At 26.0% G+C, this 19,745-nt stretch overlaps 1 protein-coding gene across 21 annotated transcripts in view; it reads left to right on the top strand.

Annotated features, from left to right (window-relative positions):
• Nucleotides 1-19,745, top strand: part of LOC111621974 (RNA-binding protein 39-like) — a 148,204-nt gene that overhangs the window by 68,926 nt on the left and 59,533 nt on the right. For 11 of the 21 annotated variants that reach the window (XM_023364244.1, XM_023364239.1, XM_023364243.1 and 8 more), the window contains 4 exons: nucleotides 9,791-9,823; nucleotides 12,918-12,973; nucleotides 15,439-15,678; nucleotides 16,747-16,827. In XM_023364244.1, the coding sequence (XP_023220012.1) occupies nucleotides 9,791-9,823; nucleotides 12,918-12,973; nucleotides 15,439-15,678; nucleotides 16,747-16,827 (410 nt within the window). The remainder of the gene's footprint in view (nucleotides 1-9,790; nucleotides 9,824-12,917; nucleotides 12,974-15,438; nucleotides 15,679-16,746; nucleotides 16,828-19,745) is intronic. The other 10 variants (XM_023364252.1, XM_023364251.1, XM_023364249.1 and 7 more) reach the window with 1 other exon arrangement.

Below are 19,745 nucleotides of genomic sequence, written 5' to 3'. Positions count from 1 at the left end.
TTTGCTTAAAACATTCTTAGATTTGCATCATCAAAGAGTGGTAAACATTTTTTTATATGTATGCCCAAAATGGTTGTATCTAATGTTAAAGAGGTTTGTGTATGCTGAAGTTTTAGTTTAGGAACTATTACAAATTTTTGTAAATTTCATTAGAATAGATGTATAAAACTAATAAGTAATGAAGAAGATAAACTGAGCTGACTATGGAACTAGAATACAAAACCAAGATTAATATAAATTGGAATTAAATCACAGGACTAATATCATTTATATAATTGACTTCATCGAAAAAATGTTTTGAAACTGTTTTTGAGATATGTTATGTGAATATTTTGTATATTTGAATTATTTTTTTAATGCATAGTATTTGCTAGTAACTGTATTATTATATAATAATTGAGTATTATGATTACTAAAAATTTTGCAATTTTAGATGTAGTTAAAATTTTAGATGTGATAAGTTGCATGCCAAGCAAATTCTTCAGATGTGCCACAGGTTCATAATTTTGTTCTTTTTCTTTTCTATCCTTAAAATTTAAGAATGAGGAAACAAAGAATAAGTTGACTATTTATATAAAATTTATCATTTTTATACAACATGGAAATTTGAATGTTCAGCATCATTTTTGTTTGTAATTCTGATTCTAATTTATATAAAATGTTTTAATATTTATTATTTTGCAAAGTAAAAGTAATTAATTCAGAAATTAAAATAATAGAATGGCATTTAAAAAAAAATGTAAGTATTTACAAATGTTGCTATTAAATTTTAATAAAGTTTTAGTAATCTCTGTCAGAAAAGTCTGAAAAACCACGTATCTATTATTTTCACAAAGTTTCACTAAATAGAAAGAGGAAAAATTGAATAAAAAATATATCCATTTGTATTCTAGTAAGTTTTTTAAAATGAATACATTATTGAGTTATTGCAGATAGAAAAATAGACAAATCATTCAAATATGGATATACATAGTTGTATTACTCGATTAAGATTACATTCAAAACTTGTGAAACAGCATAAAAAGTAATGAATTTTAGAAATTCATATGTTTAATTAAGATTATTTATATACAAAGTAATAAGTAATCCATATTTATATTAAGAACTGTCTTAAAGTTTTATTATTAATTATAGAATGGAATAGATACAACATTAAATTTTTTTAATCAAAACTAATTATAAATATATCAGGAATAAATGCATTTAAACACTTACAATATTCATATCCATTCAGAAATATTAACTAAATTGATTTTATCAACTTAAGATTTAATTTTTAGTTATTTACAGATTGTTTCAATATGAAAATAAACAGTTAAAATAAAAATGTTATAATTTTTATTGCCTAAAAGGAAGTATGCTATGCATTAAAACAGATACTAAGAAAAGAGCTTTAAATTATACATTATCGTCTGTTTTGTTTTTTAGTAGTTCCAAAGTTATGCTATTTATATTATAATTACAGAATAGAACATGAAGAATAAAGGTCAATCACTGAATATATTGAAATCATTAAATTATTAGAAATTATTTTTAAAATGTAAAAATATATAACTAATTGAAAACATTGTTTTTTTATTAATTTCTATTGTAAACTTGTTTTTATTTATGAGATCATGTTGTAACAAAAACATTTTGATAATTTATCATGATATAACCATTATTATTAAAAGTATTGATCATTAATAAAAAATTTTTTAATGTGTAGATGAATATTCTAGGACTAATTTTCTGTTGTGTTCTCTGTTAGATGACTTATGGTAGTTATCTAATAAGGAAATCTTCATCTCCTGTTTAAAGACATCGTCTGTTCTCTATAGCTGACTGATTTATGTTCAAATATAGAAAATTTGGTATTATTTTAACTTTTTAAAATAAATTTCTACGATTATATGTATATTCTAATATATTCTGTAAATTAAACTGAAATGTTTTTAAAAATATTCTTGTGAAAATAACCAGATATTCTTATGTAACATAGTTTATTATTGGTGTAATTTAAAATAAGATCATCATCTTGAATTTTTAGAAATAGGTATTAGATTTTTAAATGAAATGAACTTATTCTTTTTTATTATTATTGTTGTTTGTTGTTGTTGTTATTTTTTTTTATTTTTTGAATTATTAGGATATATCTCTTAGGTAATTCTGTGTTGTATATTAATTATTCTTTTTATAATTAGTATTTCCATTTATTTTGTAATTGAGAATATTAATATACTTATAAAGTATTTGACATATTTTAAAAACATTGCTTTTGAATTGTTAAATTATAATAAAAGTAAATTTTTGTAGGGAAAAAAGTTGTTAAAAATTTGTAGTAGTGAAAAGTATTTAAAATTAAATATGAGGAAGATTTTTTTTTTCTTTATTGTTTAGTTTTTGTTATGTAAACATTTAAATAGTGTTTACTTTAAAAAAATATGTATATATAAAATGTCATATAAATGCATGTCATAGGGAAAATATATTTATATACTTTGTAATGAAGCATTTCTTCATTATATCAAAATAAATTTTTTTAACATTAATTTTAATGTACAAGTATATCTTTTTTCAGGATAAATATTTTGAAAGAGAAATTTTTAGGTAAATCTTTAGTCATTCTCAGGTTTTCCATTCAAACAATAGAATTTTTTTTTTTTTTTTAAAGATATTTTATTAATTTTGATATATAAATTCTGAGGATGGTTATAAATTTAGCAAAAATTTGCTTATTTCAAAATATTGCTGGAGAAAGATTGTTTTATACTTTCTAAGTTGAAATCAGTTGAGGAGACAATTTAATTGAACTTTTTGTTTTAATCACTAAATTTAAATATTCATAAAATATTGCTGTTTTTGTTTATTTTAATAATATAATTTGTATGTTGTAAATTTAACACTAATTTTGAATTTATTAATATCAAAAATATTTGAGTTGAGCAATAAATTTTCCTTACAATTTACTTATTTCTCCTGTTGCATCTAAAATATGTGCAGTCATTGATCTTCTATATTAGTCTTTGTAAATTCATTCTTTTTATGATACTTTCTATAAAAAGCTGATGTGAGAGTGTTAAAATGCATATTAACAAATATAATTGATAAACTGCAGAAATTTAAGATATTTTATCTGTATAGAATAGAATTAGAATTTTCAACATAGAATAAACTCAAAAGAAATTTGTTGGAACAGTTGTTAAGTGACAAATAATGCTTTGCTACTATTATATTTTGTAATTTAACAATATTCTGATTAAATATTTTATTATTATATATAAAAATTTATAAAGTTGACAAAAATGTAAAATAATCATCAAACCAACTAAGAAATTATATTTAGTACAAACCTCTTATTTTAAGGTATTTCGTTTTTAAATTTATTTGAAAATGCTTTGTTTACTTAATAGTTTTAAAATTTATTTTTAAATTACCATTCCAAAATTGGTGAATATATTTAGTATTATTAAAAATGAAGAAAAATTTTAACTAGTAAAACAGGTCTTTGTTTTAAATAAAAATTTTCTTTTAATGAAAAAATTATATATTAAGCTAATACAGTAGACCCCCCCCTATAACGCTTAGATACGTTCCACGCTAACCGAAAATTACGTTGTAGGAACGATTAAATACATGAGCCAATCGCAGCCCGATAGGTGGGAACTTTATGGACTAAGGCTGTTCGAAAGGTTTTCTTCTATAAAATTAACCGATTCTAGACTAATTCCACTCAACATTTCCAAAACACGTATAATTTTTTGGGAGTAATCCGTATAAACTATGCTATAAACAAAAAATTATAGGATTACTTACCGAGTGTGTACCGTTCGACTACGCCCGTTGTTCAAAGCTTGTCTTCGTCGCGGAACAGCACACGAAACGGCGGCCGCAATTTCTGATAACGAATTTTTCGCAGAAAAATAACTTGACCTTTGGAGACATCATTAATATAAATAATTTTTATGGCCGTTGAATAAGAAGTGTTTCTTTCACAAGAAATGTATAAAATTAGTGCTGTATTAGACTTACGGTACCTAATTTACATACTGTGCAGACGATAATAAACTCAACTTACTAGCCTAAAATCTCCGTAGCGTGTTGCCAGGCGGCAGAAAGCATATATATAATTATAATAAAGTTACAATAAATTAAGTTAATATATAATTATATATACAGTACCTAATTTATATATAATTAATATATAATTATATGTACAGTACCTAATTTATATATAATTTATATATAATACTAAACAGACGATAGCAAACTCAATTTAGCCGCTCCGTAGCGTGGCGCAGGGTCGGAGGAAAGTAGTTCGGCTGCTCATCCACTATTGGTCCAGACTCTATTAATCTTCTCGCGAAACGACGTTATAGGAGGTACGTTATATGAAAGTTGCTACAATTTTTTCACTGCGTTATAGGAATTGTCGTTATAGGAACGTACGTTATAGGGGGGTCGACTGTATGCATGAATGAGAATTTCCTACATCTAGTTAATGCCATCTTTCAATTAATTGTTTTAAAAACAGTAGCTTTGATTATAAATTATATCTGTTTAAAAGTTGTTTTACCTTCATACAGAGTTTCAAAAGTCTATTTATTGCACCTTTTTCATTTCAAAAGTACTGAAGATACATTAACGAAATTAATGTAGTTACAAAGGAAGTCAAGCATGGTGAATTAGATTTAATTTTTTTTTTCCTCCATTTAAAACAGAATTACTTTACTCCTCATTAATTTAAAGTTTATTTTTTTAAAATTAATATCTTTTAAATATCTGTTTACACAATACTGATTAATAATCCAGAAAATGGTTTTAAACTAAATTAAATGATGCTCTTTAACTTTGTTATTGATTTAGTTTACTTCTGCTTATTAAAAAGTTACAATGTAAGTGACCTTGAAAATGATTTTAAAGATCAGAGAATCAGATGGAACCTTTGACGCTCATGACTTCCTATGTAATTTCATTGACAAAATGAATACATCTTCAGTAGGTTTGGAAGGAAATTGCTGCTGGATTGAAGGGACTGTTGACACCCTATATATGCATGCAAAATAAAATACTTGGATCATTGAACACAAATTATTACATGAATTTAGATGAACAATTATGAATTTATGAAATAATGTGACAAATTTGTATACTAATGATGCAATTCTATAGAAATATGGCATTATTTTCAAAATTAGAAAACATAATTTGATGTTTTTCTTCAAAAGTTTTTTTAAATGACTATTTTAATGTTTAAAAATATTGTTAAAATAGTTTCGTTAAACACTCATTTCCAGCAAAGAAATTATATAATAAAATCAATTAGTGAATTTAATATTGAATATCTTACATGAGTATGTTTTCAGCTAAAATGGTTTTTGCCACTGTTAATATTTAAAATTATCCAATTTTGTTTTAAATGATGTTTTTTGTATTATAATTACGAAATTTGATTTGTTTTAGTATTTTTAATTCTTTTCATTTCTACATTGAGGTTTATATATAGTTTGTAGGATTATAGATGAAAAAAAAAAAGTTGTGTTATAATGAAAGAAGTAAAAACGTTTAAAGAAAAAATTTTTAAATTAATATAATAACTAATAATGTTGAAATAGAAACATATTTTAAATTCATATAAATCACCACTTTTTGTTATTTATGTGAAATTTTGTAGTTAATTATAAATGATTTGTCATCTTATGAAATATGATAAATTTAATGATGAAAAATTGTATGAAAAAAAATCTTTTATTAAATAATTTGAAAATAAGATTTTTTCAATTTGAATATTCTTATTTGGTTTGATTAAAATTGTATGTTAATATAGAAATTTTATTTCAATCATCTTTTATTTGAAAGCCATTTATTTAAAATATCTTAACGAAAATTGATGAATTAATATTTAATTATTGTCATCAATTATTATTATTATTATTTTGTATTTATTTCAAAAAGTTGTAGAAATATTGAACAGTAAGAAATATCCCTTTTGTCATTGGCTATAATTCATAGAAAAAAAATATATTAAATTTAAATTTTGAAAACATTTTAATTTTAAAAATTTAGTTAGAATGTTAGTAATATTAATTTAAGATTGCTAATATATTAAATTATCTAAGGAATTTTTTTTTCTTATTTTGTTTTTCGGAAATTGAATATTTCTGAATATATAATAAATGCATGTAGTTAGATTTTAAATCAAATATTTAAATACTAGCAGGTAGGTCTGGCGTTTCTCAGGCAAAAGTAACAATAGCAAAGATTAAGATTATTACGTTATAGTCAACCTTACCTGTTTTTAAAGAATTAGGTCTCCCTATTTCCAGACTGATTAGAGAATTTTTAGATGGGTCTAAAAATATGTTCAATTTCCCACAAAAACAAAAAAAAACTGCATCTGCGTCTTGCATATCACTTTTTCTTAACAATTCCATTGTTACGTAACACTTCCATTGTTGATGGAAGTGTTAAGCCTTAATCCTGTCCCTCTTTCCTGTGGGGAGGAATATCAAAAAATCCTATCTTAGTGTGTGTTCTCGTGACATATCCTAATTGTGTACCAAATTTCAACTTTCAACTCCTAACCATTTGGGCTCTGCGCTTATTATTATTATCAACTCGTCTCGATTATATATATATATATATTAATTGAGACGAGTTGATAATAATAATAAGCGCAGAGCCCAAATGGTTAGGAGTTGAAAGTTGAAATTTGGTACACAATTAGGATATGTCACGAGAACACACACTAAGAAGGGATTTTTTGAAATATATATAATCAATCTTTAAATATAACCAATGCAAAGTTTTTAGCTCTAATCTAATTTATTCATAAACATTTGTTATTATTTTGAAAAGGAAGTTAAAATTAATCTTTTAAACATCTGTTAGTAGTTTAGTGAGTAAGATTGTTTAGCTGCTAAGAAAAAAAAACGTAGAATGCAGACTGCTTTGCATGAAGGTTTCAAATATTGTTTATAACTGAGGAAAACATTATTTTTAAAGCGATAATAATTATTATTGAGGAGAGAAATAAAAATTTTAAAAGAAATTACAACATTATTATGCAAAATACATATTTTGCATAAAATTGTTGCTTATTCAGTAAATAAGGAGGGACTGATGAATAGATGGCATTAGTCATATCATAGGTTTATGCATTTATACAAATATAAATAAATAACTGAAAAATAGGTTTTAGAAATATCAAAATCCACAAGTTTTGTAATTTGTTGAATTAATAAGAATTAATAATAAAAATAGAGGCAGGATCAAATAAAAATAATTTATAAAAAATATGCTCTCTGGTGTAATTTTGGTTGTAGTTTTTTAATATACCATAGTTTCTTTCTCTGTTCACTCACCTACTACTAATATTTTGATCGCTTATTCAAGAGAAAGATTTTTGGTTGATTATGAATAATTATTTTGTTGTTTCTTGTTGAACGTCCTTGTCTGATTAGAAATGTTATCTAGATTCTAGCAAATATTGGTCTTCAGTGGACCTAAAGGATTCAAATTGATAGTTAAGTCTGGCAACCACTTTGAATAGATAAAATTGTTTAGAAATTGCATTTGAGAGCTTTCTCAAGAGGCATTTTTTTTACATAGAGCAATATGTTAAGGAAATGCAGTCCTGCATGCAATTTTTTAATAAGATGGCATAAAATTGCTCAACATCTTATTCAAAAATTGCATGAGGAACTGCATTTCTTCCTCTGTATAGATTAGTTCAGAGCTATTTTGTTTATTGTTGATGCTGAAACAACACTGTTTACATTAACATTAGTAACAGAACTAGTTTGTCTGTGTGAAGGAGGATTTCCAGTTTTATGATGTCATGAAAGAAATTTATTTTCACAAACAAGAGTGTTCAAAACACAAAGTAGGATACAGTCCAATGCTGCACTTTTATTTTATTCTAATTAAAACTGTTTTTAATTTAATTTAAACTTTTGCTTTGAATATTTGCTTCATATGCTAATAAACGAACATGACAAAAAAAAATATGATCTAAATAACATCTGAGTTTGATATTAATGAATAGTTCAGAAAGTAATAATCATATATAAATTAATTTAAGTGTGTGTGCTTACACATGCTATATACAGTATAATGTAAAAATTATTAAATTTATTTTAGGGAAAATTTATTTTAAATTTAAGAAGTTCAACATATACTTCCTAAAAAATAGTGTTTGTTGATTACCTGTGTGAGAGAGGTATAGTGATCATGGTAGAATGCACATAGAAAACTGATGTAATTGGAACAAGCAATAAATTTCAGTTTATTTAATCTTGTGCATTTTTATTTAACAATATATTTTTAAACTTTTCATTGATTAGGTATAGGTAATAAACTTTTTTATCAATAACTAAAATAATCAATGGTTTGAATTGTTTCTAGGATTCTTTAGAAAATATTTTCAAAAATAATACAATTTATAACAAAGAAATTATTGCACTAAATTTTTCTTTAGTTCTAGGGCTTTAAAAATTTATGTTTAAGAATTGTAAATAATTATGATGCTTATTCATCGTTGACTTAATTAGAAAAACCAAAATTTTTTAAAGTTTCATGTATTTAGAAATTATTATTGAAAATAAATTTTTTAATAAATATATATATTTATATATACGATGACAGTTAAATTTGATTTTTATTCTTGCAATAACATGTTTTAAGTTGTATTTTAGCATCATTTCTTTCTGAATATAAAAGTTAATAAAACATAACTTTTTAATACACAAAAATATGTTAAATTTATAATCGAAAATAAGAATTTACATTTCATTATACATGTGTGTTTATGCATATGATTATGTATATTTCATTTAAATTAAATTTAGGAATGCCATTTTGCATGTATACAAATTAATGTAGATTCTTAATTTGCCAGACTATAATTTTTCCTAAAANGGGTTAACATCGACGAAAATTCAACACGAAGCGACACGCAACGGAGAAAAATTTCGACATTGGATACGTTAAACTATTTTTTCGTACGTAAATCAGTTATCCGGACAACCCCAGTCCCCAATTGATTCGGAAAATTGACGCTCTACTGTATTATATATATGTGAGAAGCCAGGGACGTAGAACTAAGTTTACGCCGCTTACAGGGACACAATCTCAAGATTGGATCACTAAACTTTTTCTAGAAGGGCTGTTAATGTTTAAACGAATCTAGAGGATTAATTCTAAATCTAGTCAGGATTCCTTGACACCAGTTAATCAGTTATTTTACACGCGGATTAACTCGCGTTATCCTTAAACTTGGGATTCGGAGTAACTAAGGAAACTTGAATGAAAATGAATGTGTAATAAGAACTAAGCATAACCAAACCATTTTATAAAACAAATCTTTGGCATTGTATAAATTATGTTGTTAAGTAATAATAATCAGCATTTTTTATTAAGTAATAATATAATGTAGGAACATTTATAATAAAATCACATCGCATAAGGAAATAACAAGGAATTCTTTATCACTTCAAATTCTTATTTGTTTTACAATTTCAAATCAAATATATATTCAATACTGTATTCTAGTTTTTACTGTTATATATATAAATATTATAGAAGCATGTTCAATGTATAAAACTCATTAATTTCATTAGTAATTAGGATCTGATTTTAAAAGAATACCAGAATCTTAAGTTCAGTTTTAAAAATTATATTTCAGAAATTGTAATTTTTAAAGGTTGTTTTTTTAACTAAAATTAACTGAGAGAAGGAATATCTGATGAAATGTGTGTAGAATTTTTCTTAAATAGAAGATTAATAAAAATTTTATTATCCAATATTTTAGATATTTCCAATTTCATCAATAGGATACATACAGGTATTTGCTTTGTAATTATCTTGTAAATAGTTTTTGTTCAAAATCAAAAAATGATCATTTTAAAAATTCATAAAATGATTAGACAACAATTATAAATTCAAAAATGCTTACCAGAATAGATGCTTACCAGAAGATATATTTATTAAACCATTTACATCAGAAACTCATACAAATGATTACATATTAAATTGATCTCATAAAATACATTTTCATACAAAAATAGAAATGATTGTCATTTAATAAAAATAAATAAATAGTTTGGAAAACTTATTCTGTTAGATGAATTTAATGTGTAATATTTTTGAGATTTTGATGATTAAAAACAAGATATTTTAAAAAATGCTTGACTGTAATTATTAATTGATCATTTTATGAACTTTTATGAAGTATGGAAGATTTTATTTTGAGAAATTTATATAAGAATAATGTGTAAAAATTCCTTAGAGAATATATTCATGTTATATTAAAAATGTATAAACATTTTTATTTTATTCAATATCTAAAATTTTTTCTTCAGATAACTTTGAAAAAATAGATTTATAAATTTTCTAAAATAAATTTCAAATATTATAAATGATTTAAATGATATAACATTTGGTGAATTATTTTCTGGTTTTGTTCATTTTTAAATTTGAATAAAATTATAGCACAAGTAATGTAATGCAATTTAATGTTTTGATCTGAAGAAATAATTTTACAATTAAAATTATTTTAAAGAGATCATAGTTATTAACAGGAGAAAATTAAGCATTAATATACTTCTACAAAATATTTTATAACAAGAAGACTTAAAATTAATTATTTTCCTTAGATATATAATATCTTTAACAAAAATTTAAGATGTTTTTACATTATGCACAGATTACTAAATGAAGTATATTGAATTTTATAAACAGTTAGATTTTATCATCCTATCATTTGATTCTGACAATTTAAAATTAAAATAATAATATGACATACTATTTTAAAATGTTAGCATATGAGATGGCAAATATTTATTAGTTTTGTTCTACTGATTAAGGACTCTTGATTGTTTGAATTGCAGATACATCAACATAGTTTAAGAGGAAATATTTAATAAACACTACAATTTCAAAATCTGACAAAATAATAATAATCAGTAAGTAGTTTTTCTTGCAGCTTATCAGTCTAAATCTGTTTTGGGCATAGTTGTTTATCAGTTTTAAAAATTATTTTAAGAATGAGTTTGTTTTTAGGAACTCAAGTGGTATTGCCAATGAAGAACTTGCTCATTAAATCACAAAATATTGTATTTACGAAAAGTACAAAAAAAAATGTCTGAATGTAGATATTTCCCAATGAGTAATCTTTCTAGGAAATGCAAGAAATGACCAATTAGACAACTGTTAATACATCAATATATAACTTACTAATTTCAGTTAGTTATATTAGTAAACATAATTCTTTTATTTTTTAAATTTCTAAGTGATTGTTTATTACCAAATGTAGATGAATAGTAGATAAAAAATTTAAATACATCAGGATGAATGTCTTATGTTTTGTTTGTGTGTTAATACTTTTAATTTTTTGAATTTTTTTTGTAGATTTCTAAATGCTTGTAGGACGTTTAAATTATTGTGCAAATTAAAAAAGTTTGACAGTTGTAAACAGTATTCTTTACCTAACAGACTTTTATATAAATTATAAAAAGGATTATAAATGATAATTCAGTACAATTTAAAATAAAGTTAATATAAAAATTAGTAATTATCATTTACCATCATGATACAATGAAGTTACAAAATTTTGAAATTTTTTAATGTAAATAATAAAAATGATAGATAGATTTTACGTTTTGAGATTTAAAATAAATATTTAATTTTATAGTTTATGTATAAAATTAATAAAAAAAATTGAACAGGAAACTTTCATTTGTTTAGTACTGTTGTTTTTTCCACAGAATGTAAAATACTCTAATTCTGTTTAATTTAAATTTTGTAAAAAAATTTTATTTATGTAGAATTATTTCTTGTATAAGTTTTGAATGCAGATTTCTAAATTATTCAGAGGATAATGCATAATTAAATTCAATATTTTAAAAGAAACTATTAGTTGTCCATTATTCTTGTAACATTTTGATGATTTCAAAATAAATCTTTGATTTATGGTTAATTTTATAATTTTTTTTTGTTAGTGTAATTATACAACTTTGCTATTAGTTTCATACTAATAACTTCTTTGCTTTTTGGAGGAAAAACTTACTAACAATAACTGTGACTATGTTACGCTGATTAATTTTCATTACTTTGATATATTGTCAAAGTACAGTTTTGAACAAGTAAATAGAAATTAATTTATTATTATTAATTTTTTTTTTAAAGTTTGTTTTAATTGGAAATTGTAGTAGGTTCACATAAACTTATGGAAATTGATTGAATTTTAGCTTTAATTCTTATGATAAATATATAAAATTCTGATTCAAGTGTTAAACTAGAAAATAAATTTGAAGTAAAAAATTTTAAGTTTATCAATGCTTTTTTTTCTCTTCTGTAAAAAAACACTGTTGCTTCTTTCAGTTTCAAATAACTTTATTTCGATTTCCATCACATCAGTGAGATAAAATTTCATAGATACCTTCCTCTGTGCTATAGGTTATCATTTGATGACTTATATTTGGCAAAGATCCTGAATTTTTGTTGAATGGGTTCTAAACATTGGACAATAATGACAACTTAAAATCATATATTGTAATGCAGTAAAAATTAAAAGGTAAGTGCAGAGTGAAAATTGAATGCCAATGACAATTGGGTATTATGAAAATAGAAATGAATATTTTATTGATTTATAGTACAGTAAGTATAATATATGTATGTACATGTATAAATTAATGCTAGTTAGAAAATCAAGTGGTATTCAGTTTTCAAAATTGTATGGTATGTGTGAATAGTATGTTTGTGTTTTAATTTTCAGATAGCAAGTTGCTCATCTAGAAGGTAATTAGTAAATAAATAGTAAAAATAATATATAGTTTATTAATTAAATAAATATTATTTTTTTTTTTACCTTTTGCATCTGATTTGATCCAATGTGATTCCTGAACACTTACATCATTCTGCTGGATTTTCAACAATAGGATGAAGTAAATGGAAGATTGGACGATAGTAGCACTGCCAACAAAGAAAACAGGCGGTATGATTTAAATTATATTTTTAAAAAGATTTTTCTTACAAAAATTTATATATAATTTATTGAATCCAGAAAGTTTTTAATCAGATACATTTTAGAATAAATTTAGATTTTTTTAAATAATACTTTGAAATTACTCTTACTATCTAGATTAAGTGGTTCTCAACCATTTTCAAAATTGTAGTATGCTTCAGATTATAAACATTATTTAGTGGAAATACTTAGACAAAAATATATATGTTACTGTGAATGACCGATATCTGGCGAATGCCAACATTCTCCAGTGAATGTCAGCATTCACACAATCGTTTCGTGTATGTACGAAATATTTGCTAAATATCATTATTTCTTACTTACACTGGCAAATTTTGACATTCAGCATGCACTGATGATGAATGTTGAATAAAAATATTTTTATTATGTTAAGACAAAAACACAACTTTTTAATATGTCAAAATAGGAGAAAACTTAAGTAACAGCACATGTAAATAAACTGTTGAACCTAAAACGAACAGTACATTCTTAATCAGAAAAGAAAAATAATACACAAAATTACACATACACATATATTATGTGATTAACGGTATATAATCTTATTTATTGCAACAACTTAAACTGTTATGGCACTTTGAATTGCACAAGAGTCCCTTGCTTTTACAACTGCATTTATTCGTGGAACACTTCTTTTTGCAATGACAGCGTGTATAGCCTTGCCCTCCACTTTTCGAATTAGCTGCAGCTGCTTCTCTCGGCGATATTTCTTGAGAAGAAATCTCATCTATGGAAAGTAACTTTTCTTACAAATTACGAACTGATTACAGGTATAAAGCTGCTTGAGAGCACTGCGGGCCCAAGCAAACTCAGCGTTTTAGGTAAATGACTGTAACATCGCTCCATTAAAAAAAATACGCAACAATATAAAACACTAATGTAAAATAGAGTATCTAATTTTAACCAATACGCAGCACGCAATATCACGATCGTGAGACTATGGCGCTACTTTCAAAATGGCAACTCGCAGGTCACCACGTGAGAAAGGATTGTGATCAAAAAGAATTTATTTTTTCATTATGTATTGTAATTTATGCATGTACTTTCGTCATGCCACACCTCCCAAATTCAAGCGCCCTAGGCCATCGCCTAGTTTGCCTATATGAACTAGGCGATGGCCTAGTTCATATAGGCAAACTAATTTGGCAACAGACTGGCGAAGAATTTGGCAACAGACTGTCGCCTGTCTGGTGACATCATCTTCTCAGGTGTCGTTTCAACCTCCAACAAAGCTTATCTGTGCTTGTCAACATACAGTGGCGATTGTTTGAATGTATAATAATATAACCAAATATTCAGTCTTTCACCGACGTATTTTGTATGTGTCGACATTCTCTAATTTCAGTCTTTCACAGTAACATATATATGACAGTGTCAGTGTCAGTGTCAGTTTTTTAAATAAACCTTAAAATTATCAATTTAGGACATTTGTAGAACTTAACCACTCAGCAGTGACCAACAGATAACTCCATCAAGGGCAATCATGTGGCACTGGTGAATGACGGCTATATCCGCAAAATTCTTTTGCGGATATTGCCGTCATTCACCAGTGCCACATGAAAAAAATTCACTTTGAAAAAGGACATTTTTTTACTATACATAACTGTTTACAAAATCTTTTTCCAAAATGGTAATGACAAAAATGCGTGGGAAAATACTTCAAAAAATTTTTCACATTTATTTTCCACTACATAGAGATAGAACCATACCTGACTAACCCGCTGCCGAAAGGTTAATATACCTTTTGTTTACAAACTACAGCTCTACAAAACTTACTATATTGTAAACATAATAGTAAGATAGCTTAAAGTAATAAATGTGTCAGAACCCAAATTTATCAGAGCTTGCTTTTTGTTTTGAATTGTTTAATCATAGAGGCTATATCTGTTGTCATTTCATTGTTTTGTTTGTTCATAAACATTATTTATTAATTCTGGCATAGTAAACACTAGTATCGTGTTGTATTCTAAATTGTCTTTAGAATACAACACGATACTAGTGTTTACTACACCAGAATTATAAAACAGGACATGGTTTCAAAAAACAAATTATTTATTAATATTTTACTATTTTTTTAAATAATTTATTTAATAATAAAAAATTTTATTTAGATTTTAGTTTTTTAGATATAGGTTTATTTGCTATTAAGCCTAAATTTAAAAGATAAAATCTTCATTATAAAATTTGTAATATTTACATAACCAATATGTTGGGCAATTATGTGATTTAATTTTCTTACAAGTTAAATTTATTTTTAATTGATGGCTCTGAATACTATGATTAGAACAATTGCTTTTATGTATGAAGATATCAATAATTTAAATTTAATTATTTGTGTTTTAAGTTTTATACTCTTTGGTTACATAATGTATTGTTGGTATTACTATTTTGAAATATTTCATTTATAATTTTGATAGGAAGAGTAGCAGTAGTAAAAAGAAAAAGCACAGTAGAAGCCGGAGCAGAAGCAGAGGAAGACGAAGTAGAAGTCGCAGTCATGGTAGAAGAAGTAGAAGCAGAGGACGAACTAATCGAAACCGGCGAAGTAGAAGCAGAGGTAGACGTAGTCGCAGTAGAGGGCGAAGAAGTAGTAGAAGTAGAGAAAGACGAAGGCACAGTCGCAGTCATAGCAGAACTAGAGATAGAAGACGTAGCAGGTTCATTATTAATTTTGTTATTTATTACAGATATAATTTAAAATTACATACATGCTAAATAGCATTTTAATTTTATACTTGCTTTAACCTTGGGATCCATGGGTATTTCTAACCATCAAGTTCTCTCAAACACATCATGATAGATAAAATATTTGATTCCTTGAGTTGAGATTTAAGACGGTTTTAATGTTTAAAAAATTGATTTTCTCAAATGATTTGGATTTTTCAGGCAGTGTTAGCAAAGCCTCTTTTATGTGGCTTACAGAATTGTGTTCATTCTCAAAATCTGTTTGATCAGTTTTAATTAAACTTTGCCATTTTTCATTAATTGTGATGAGGAATCCAAAAATATAATAAAACTGGGGATTCATGACTTAGTTTTTGAGATATTAGGTCATAACACGAATGCACTCGACAAAGCAATATCACACAATGTTCCATGGTTGCTAACATGTCTTTTAAGGTCTTATAGAATTGAGTTTATTCTCAAAATTTAATAGCCTAATTTTGATAAATGTTGCCATTTTCCATTAATTGCAATGAGGAACCAAAAATGCAATGAGAGGTCATTTAAATGTAAAAAGTGGGAGTCCTTGACTTTGTTTTCAATATACAGAGGTAGGCCTGTTAAACTATTAGTGAGAATGTCTATGCTCTCTAATGTGACTCAACATGCCTAATGAAATTTAGGCCTAGGGGTCAAAAATAAAAACAGCATTGCATGTGCCTAATGGAAAATAGGTGCAAAAAATGAACAAAACAAAAGAATTGCAAATGCTTTGTTCTTGGATCATCTCTTAGTGTTGGCAAATGTCTCTCATGTCTGACTGATACAAGGAATTGCCTCTTCTGTACTTAACAAGTGCAGGGATCACTTCTTTCTTTCTGGCTTTGCCTCAATTCTATCATGATACGATAAAGTTGCATGATGTTCTTGTTATAAATTAAATTTTTTAAATTTTTATTTTATTGCTTCAAAAGCAACTAATTATATAGATTAGAAGTTTTCTATTTTTTGTGTATCTTTCACTTATGTATGTTTTCACTGATTATATTATATGTTTATAGGAGTCGAAGTAGAGACCGTCGTCATGCTAGTAGAGAAAGAAGGCGAAGCAGATCACGGTCTCCAAGGAGAGATTACAGGAGGTAAATAATTTGTAATTTTTTTAAAAAATACAGTAGAGCATCAATTATTCGAATATTGATCAACCAAAACATTGGTTTACTGAAAGCATTCCAATTGGCAAATTCAAATTTCTGCTAGTTCTGTGGCACTGCAGCACTCCTTTTCCCTGCCAACCTAAACTGTAGGCCTGCTTTAATGTACTACTTTATGTAAGGTATGTATTTGTAAGATATGTAATACAAAATATATACAGTACAGTTTTGTGTTAAATATATTTTTTCGTAAATTATCAGTTATCCCAGTGTTTTTCAACCTTTTTCATTGATTGGCACACCTAATTGAAAAGTAACAAATCATGACACCCTTGACCAGCGGCGGATCTAGAATCTGAATAAGGGGGGGACGACTAATGGGCCAGATGAATTTTTGCGAAAACGAATATTACGCACAATGCAAAAGTGTTTCTATGTGTTCAAAATCAAAATTTAAGTTCATTGAATTTTATCGAAATACCTACATGTAAAATAATAGTCTTGCTATTGTTTTTTAAATATACTGATAGTTTTATTATCAAATATATCATCATTTTATATTATCATTTTATTGATAAACAATTTTTCTTAAGTTTTTTATACTATTTTAAGGCATATATAAAGTAAATATTTCCTTACTTTTTTCTTATCCTTTTCATATCAAATTTAAAAAATTAAATTAAAAGAATGATAAAAATTGTTTATTTGTCATTATTGCTTTTGAATACTATAAAAATACTGTAATATGCACCTACTTTGTGATTGAAACCACATGCTTTTCAAAGTACAATGCAACGCTTTTTAAAGTATATACAAGACACAAGAAGAACGACATGGACATAAGTGTCCACATCGTTCTTCTCTGGTGGTTGGCCTGGTACTGGGACTGGGAACATGAAGGCCAAGCAATGTGGTTTGGGCAAACTCGTGACGAGTCGTGCGTACATGTAGCGTAGAACATTACATTAACATGCGATTAGTCATAGTTTATTTGCATACTAGATATCTCATAGCAAAATAGAACTGACAATGAGTTATCTTGAACTACACTTAAGTAAATTTCCAAGAAAATTCCTAAAGGCTCTAAACTTTGCAACACCCCAATCGTGGCGCCGTGGCACCCCGGTTGAAAAACACTGAGTTATCTGTACAACTCCAGTCCCAAATTGTTTTGGTTAATCGATGCTCTACTGTACTACATTGTTCAAGCAATTTAGTTTTATTAGATTTTGGCTTGTTTTATTTGGCTTTGGCTTACCTTGTTTTATTAATAGATAAAATATTCTATGTAGTTATTTTGAGCAGTTTGAATTTGGATTAATTCTCTATATTTATGGATTCATATTTTTTTAAATTGGAAAAAGATTTTGGATTAAAATGCTGCTTGTCTTCTGTTGAGTGTTAATTTATGAAATAAACATTTATTCTTTGTTCTTAAAATGTTCAGAATTACTTTTGTGTGAATTTATTTATCTTGCAGAATTTAAATATAAGTTGTTTTATACATTATTTTCAGATATGTTTTATCAAAAATTTATTAATATAGATGTTTGTTTTATCTCTCTTAGAATTAGGACAGTTGTTATATTATATTTTAAAGCTATAGTTTTGTAGCTATTTGTCAGATATCTGACAAATGGCTACAAAAGTATATTTTTTCAGAAGTTTGAAAAGTTTATTAATAAAGATAAAATTTCTTTGGGTTCTATTTTATTGCGGCTTAATGAAATATATTTACACTATGTAATGTAAATTAGAAATAATTTTAACATTTCTTTTGAATTAGATTGATAACTGTGAGAACGCTTGTAGGCATTTATTGGGGTATATTAGTTTTCATTTATCTGTACTCTGATAAGAGATCAACTTTATTTCTTCCTCACTCTTTTCTCCAATTCGGACATGTCTAGGATATGTTAAGTATAATAGTTTAATTCATTCCTAGTCATGATGTGGAATGTGCATTACCACTTTGGTTCATGTGATTTTGGGAAAGCTAGAAGCAGTGTGCCTTGCACTAAATGATATATTATAATTGTTACTGAATTCATAGGACTACAGCATGCATATAAGAGCATCTTAACACATTTTATATTTGCTAAATGCTAGGCAACATTTTGTGAATATTAAATAGTGTGGATTATTTACTTGTGACAAATATTTGATATTTGCTGTTTTCCAATCCTTGTTGGCAAATTATGCTGAATCAAGAGAGATGAATATTTGCCTTTACAAATTTGTGCTTGTATTCATGTATTTTCTTGGTTTTTAGTCATTATTTTCAAAATGGAATGATGTAATGATATTGTAGTCAAAGTGGAAAATATTCTATCACTGAAGTAAAGGAGAAAAAAGACTAATAGAATTGTTTAGAATGTGTTATAGCAAAGTAAAGGATAAAGTATTAAAAGTGGGGTACAGACAGATGAAATATATAAGCAAAACTGGCTTGCTTATTTTTCATTAACAGATATGAACTATGATTTTAAAAGTAGTGGCCTAAATTATTGTTTGAGAATTGTCCATTTTCTAGATCTTGGACAAACATCATTCCCACAACAAACTGATGCTCAACAAATAATCATACTGATATGTATGTACAGTAGAGCGTCGATTTTCCGAAAGTCAATCATCCGAAACGTCAATCATCCGAAAGAATTCCAGTCGGCAAATTTAAATTTTCGCCAGTGCTGTGGCGCTTCAATCTTCGGCTATGTCTTGGGCTACTCAAATATTTTACGTTTTTGATACTAAATTAACATCTGAAGTATAATTTTTTATTATTTTTATATTTTTCAATATATTTATTTTGTTTGTACAAAATAAAAAAATAATTTTTAACGATACAATAGTCTTTGTTAGGCTTAACATCGACGAAAATTCAACGCGAAGCGACACGCAACGGA

The sequence above is a fragment of the Centruroides sculpturatus genome, unplaced genomic scaffold, assembly GCF_000671375.1.
Source record: "Centruroides sculpturatus isolate CEXI.00-Female unplaced genomic scaffold, Cexi_2.0 scaffold82, whole genome shotgun sequence".
Taxonomy (NCBI): domain Eukaryota; kingdom Metazoa; phylum Arthropoda; class Arachnida; order Scorpiones; family Buthidae; genus Centruroides; species Centruroides sculpturatus.
This window is presented reverse-complemented; position numbering and strand designations above follow the sequence as displayed.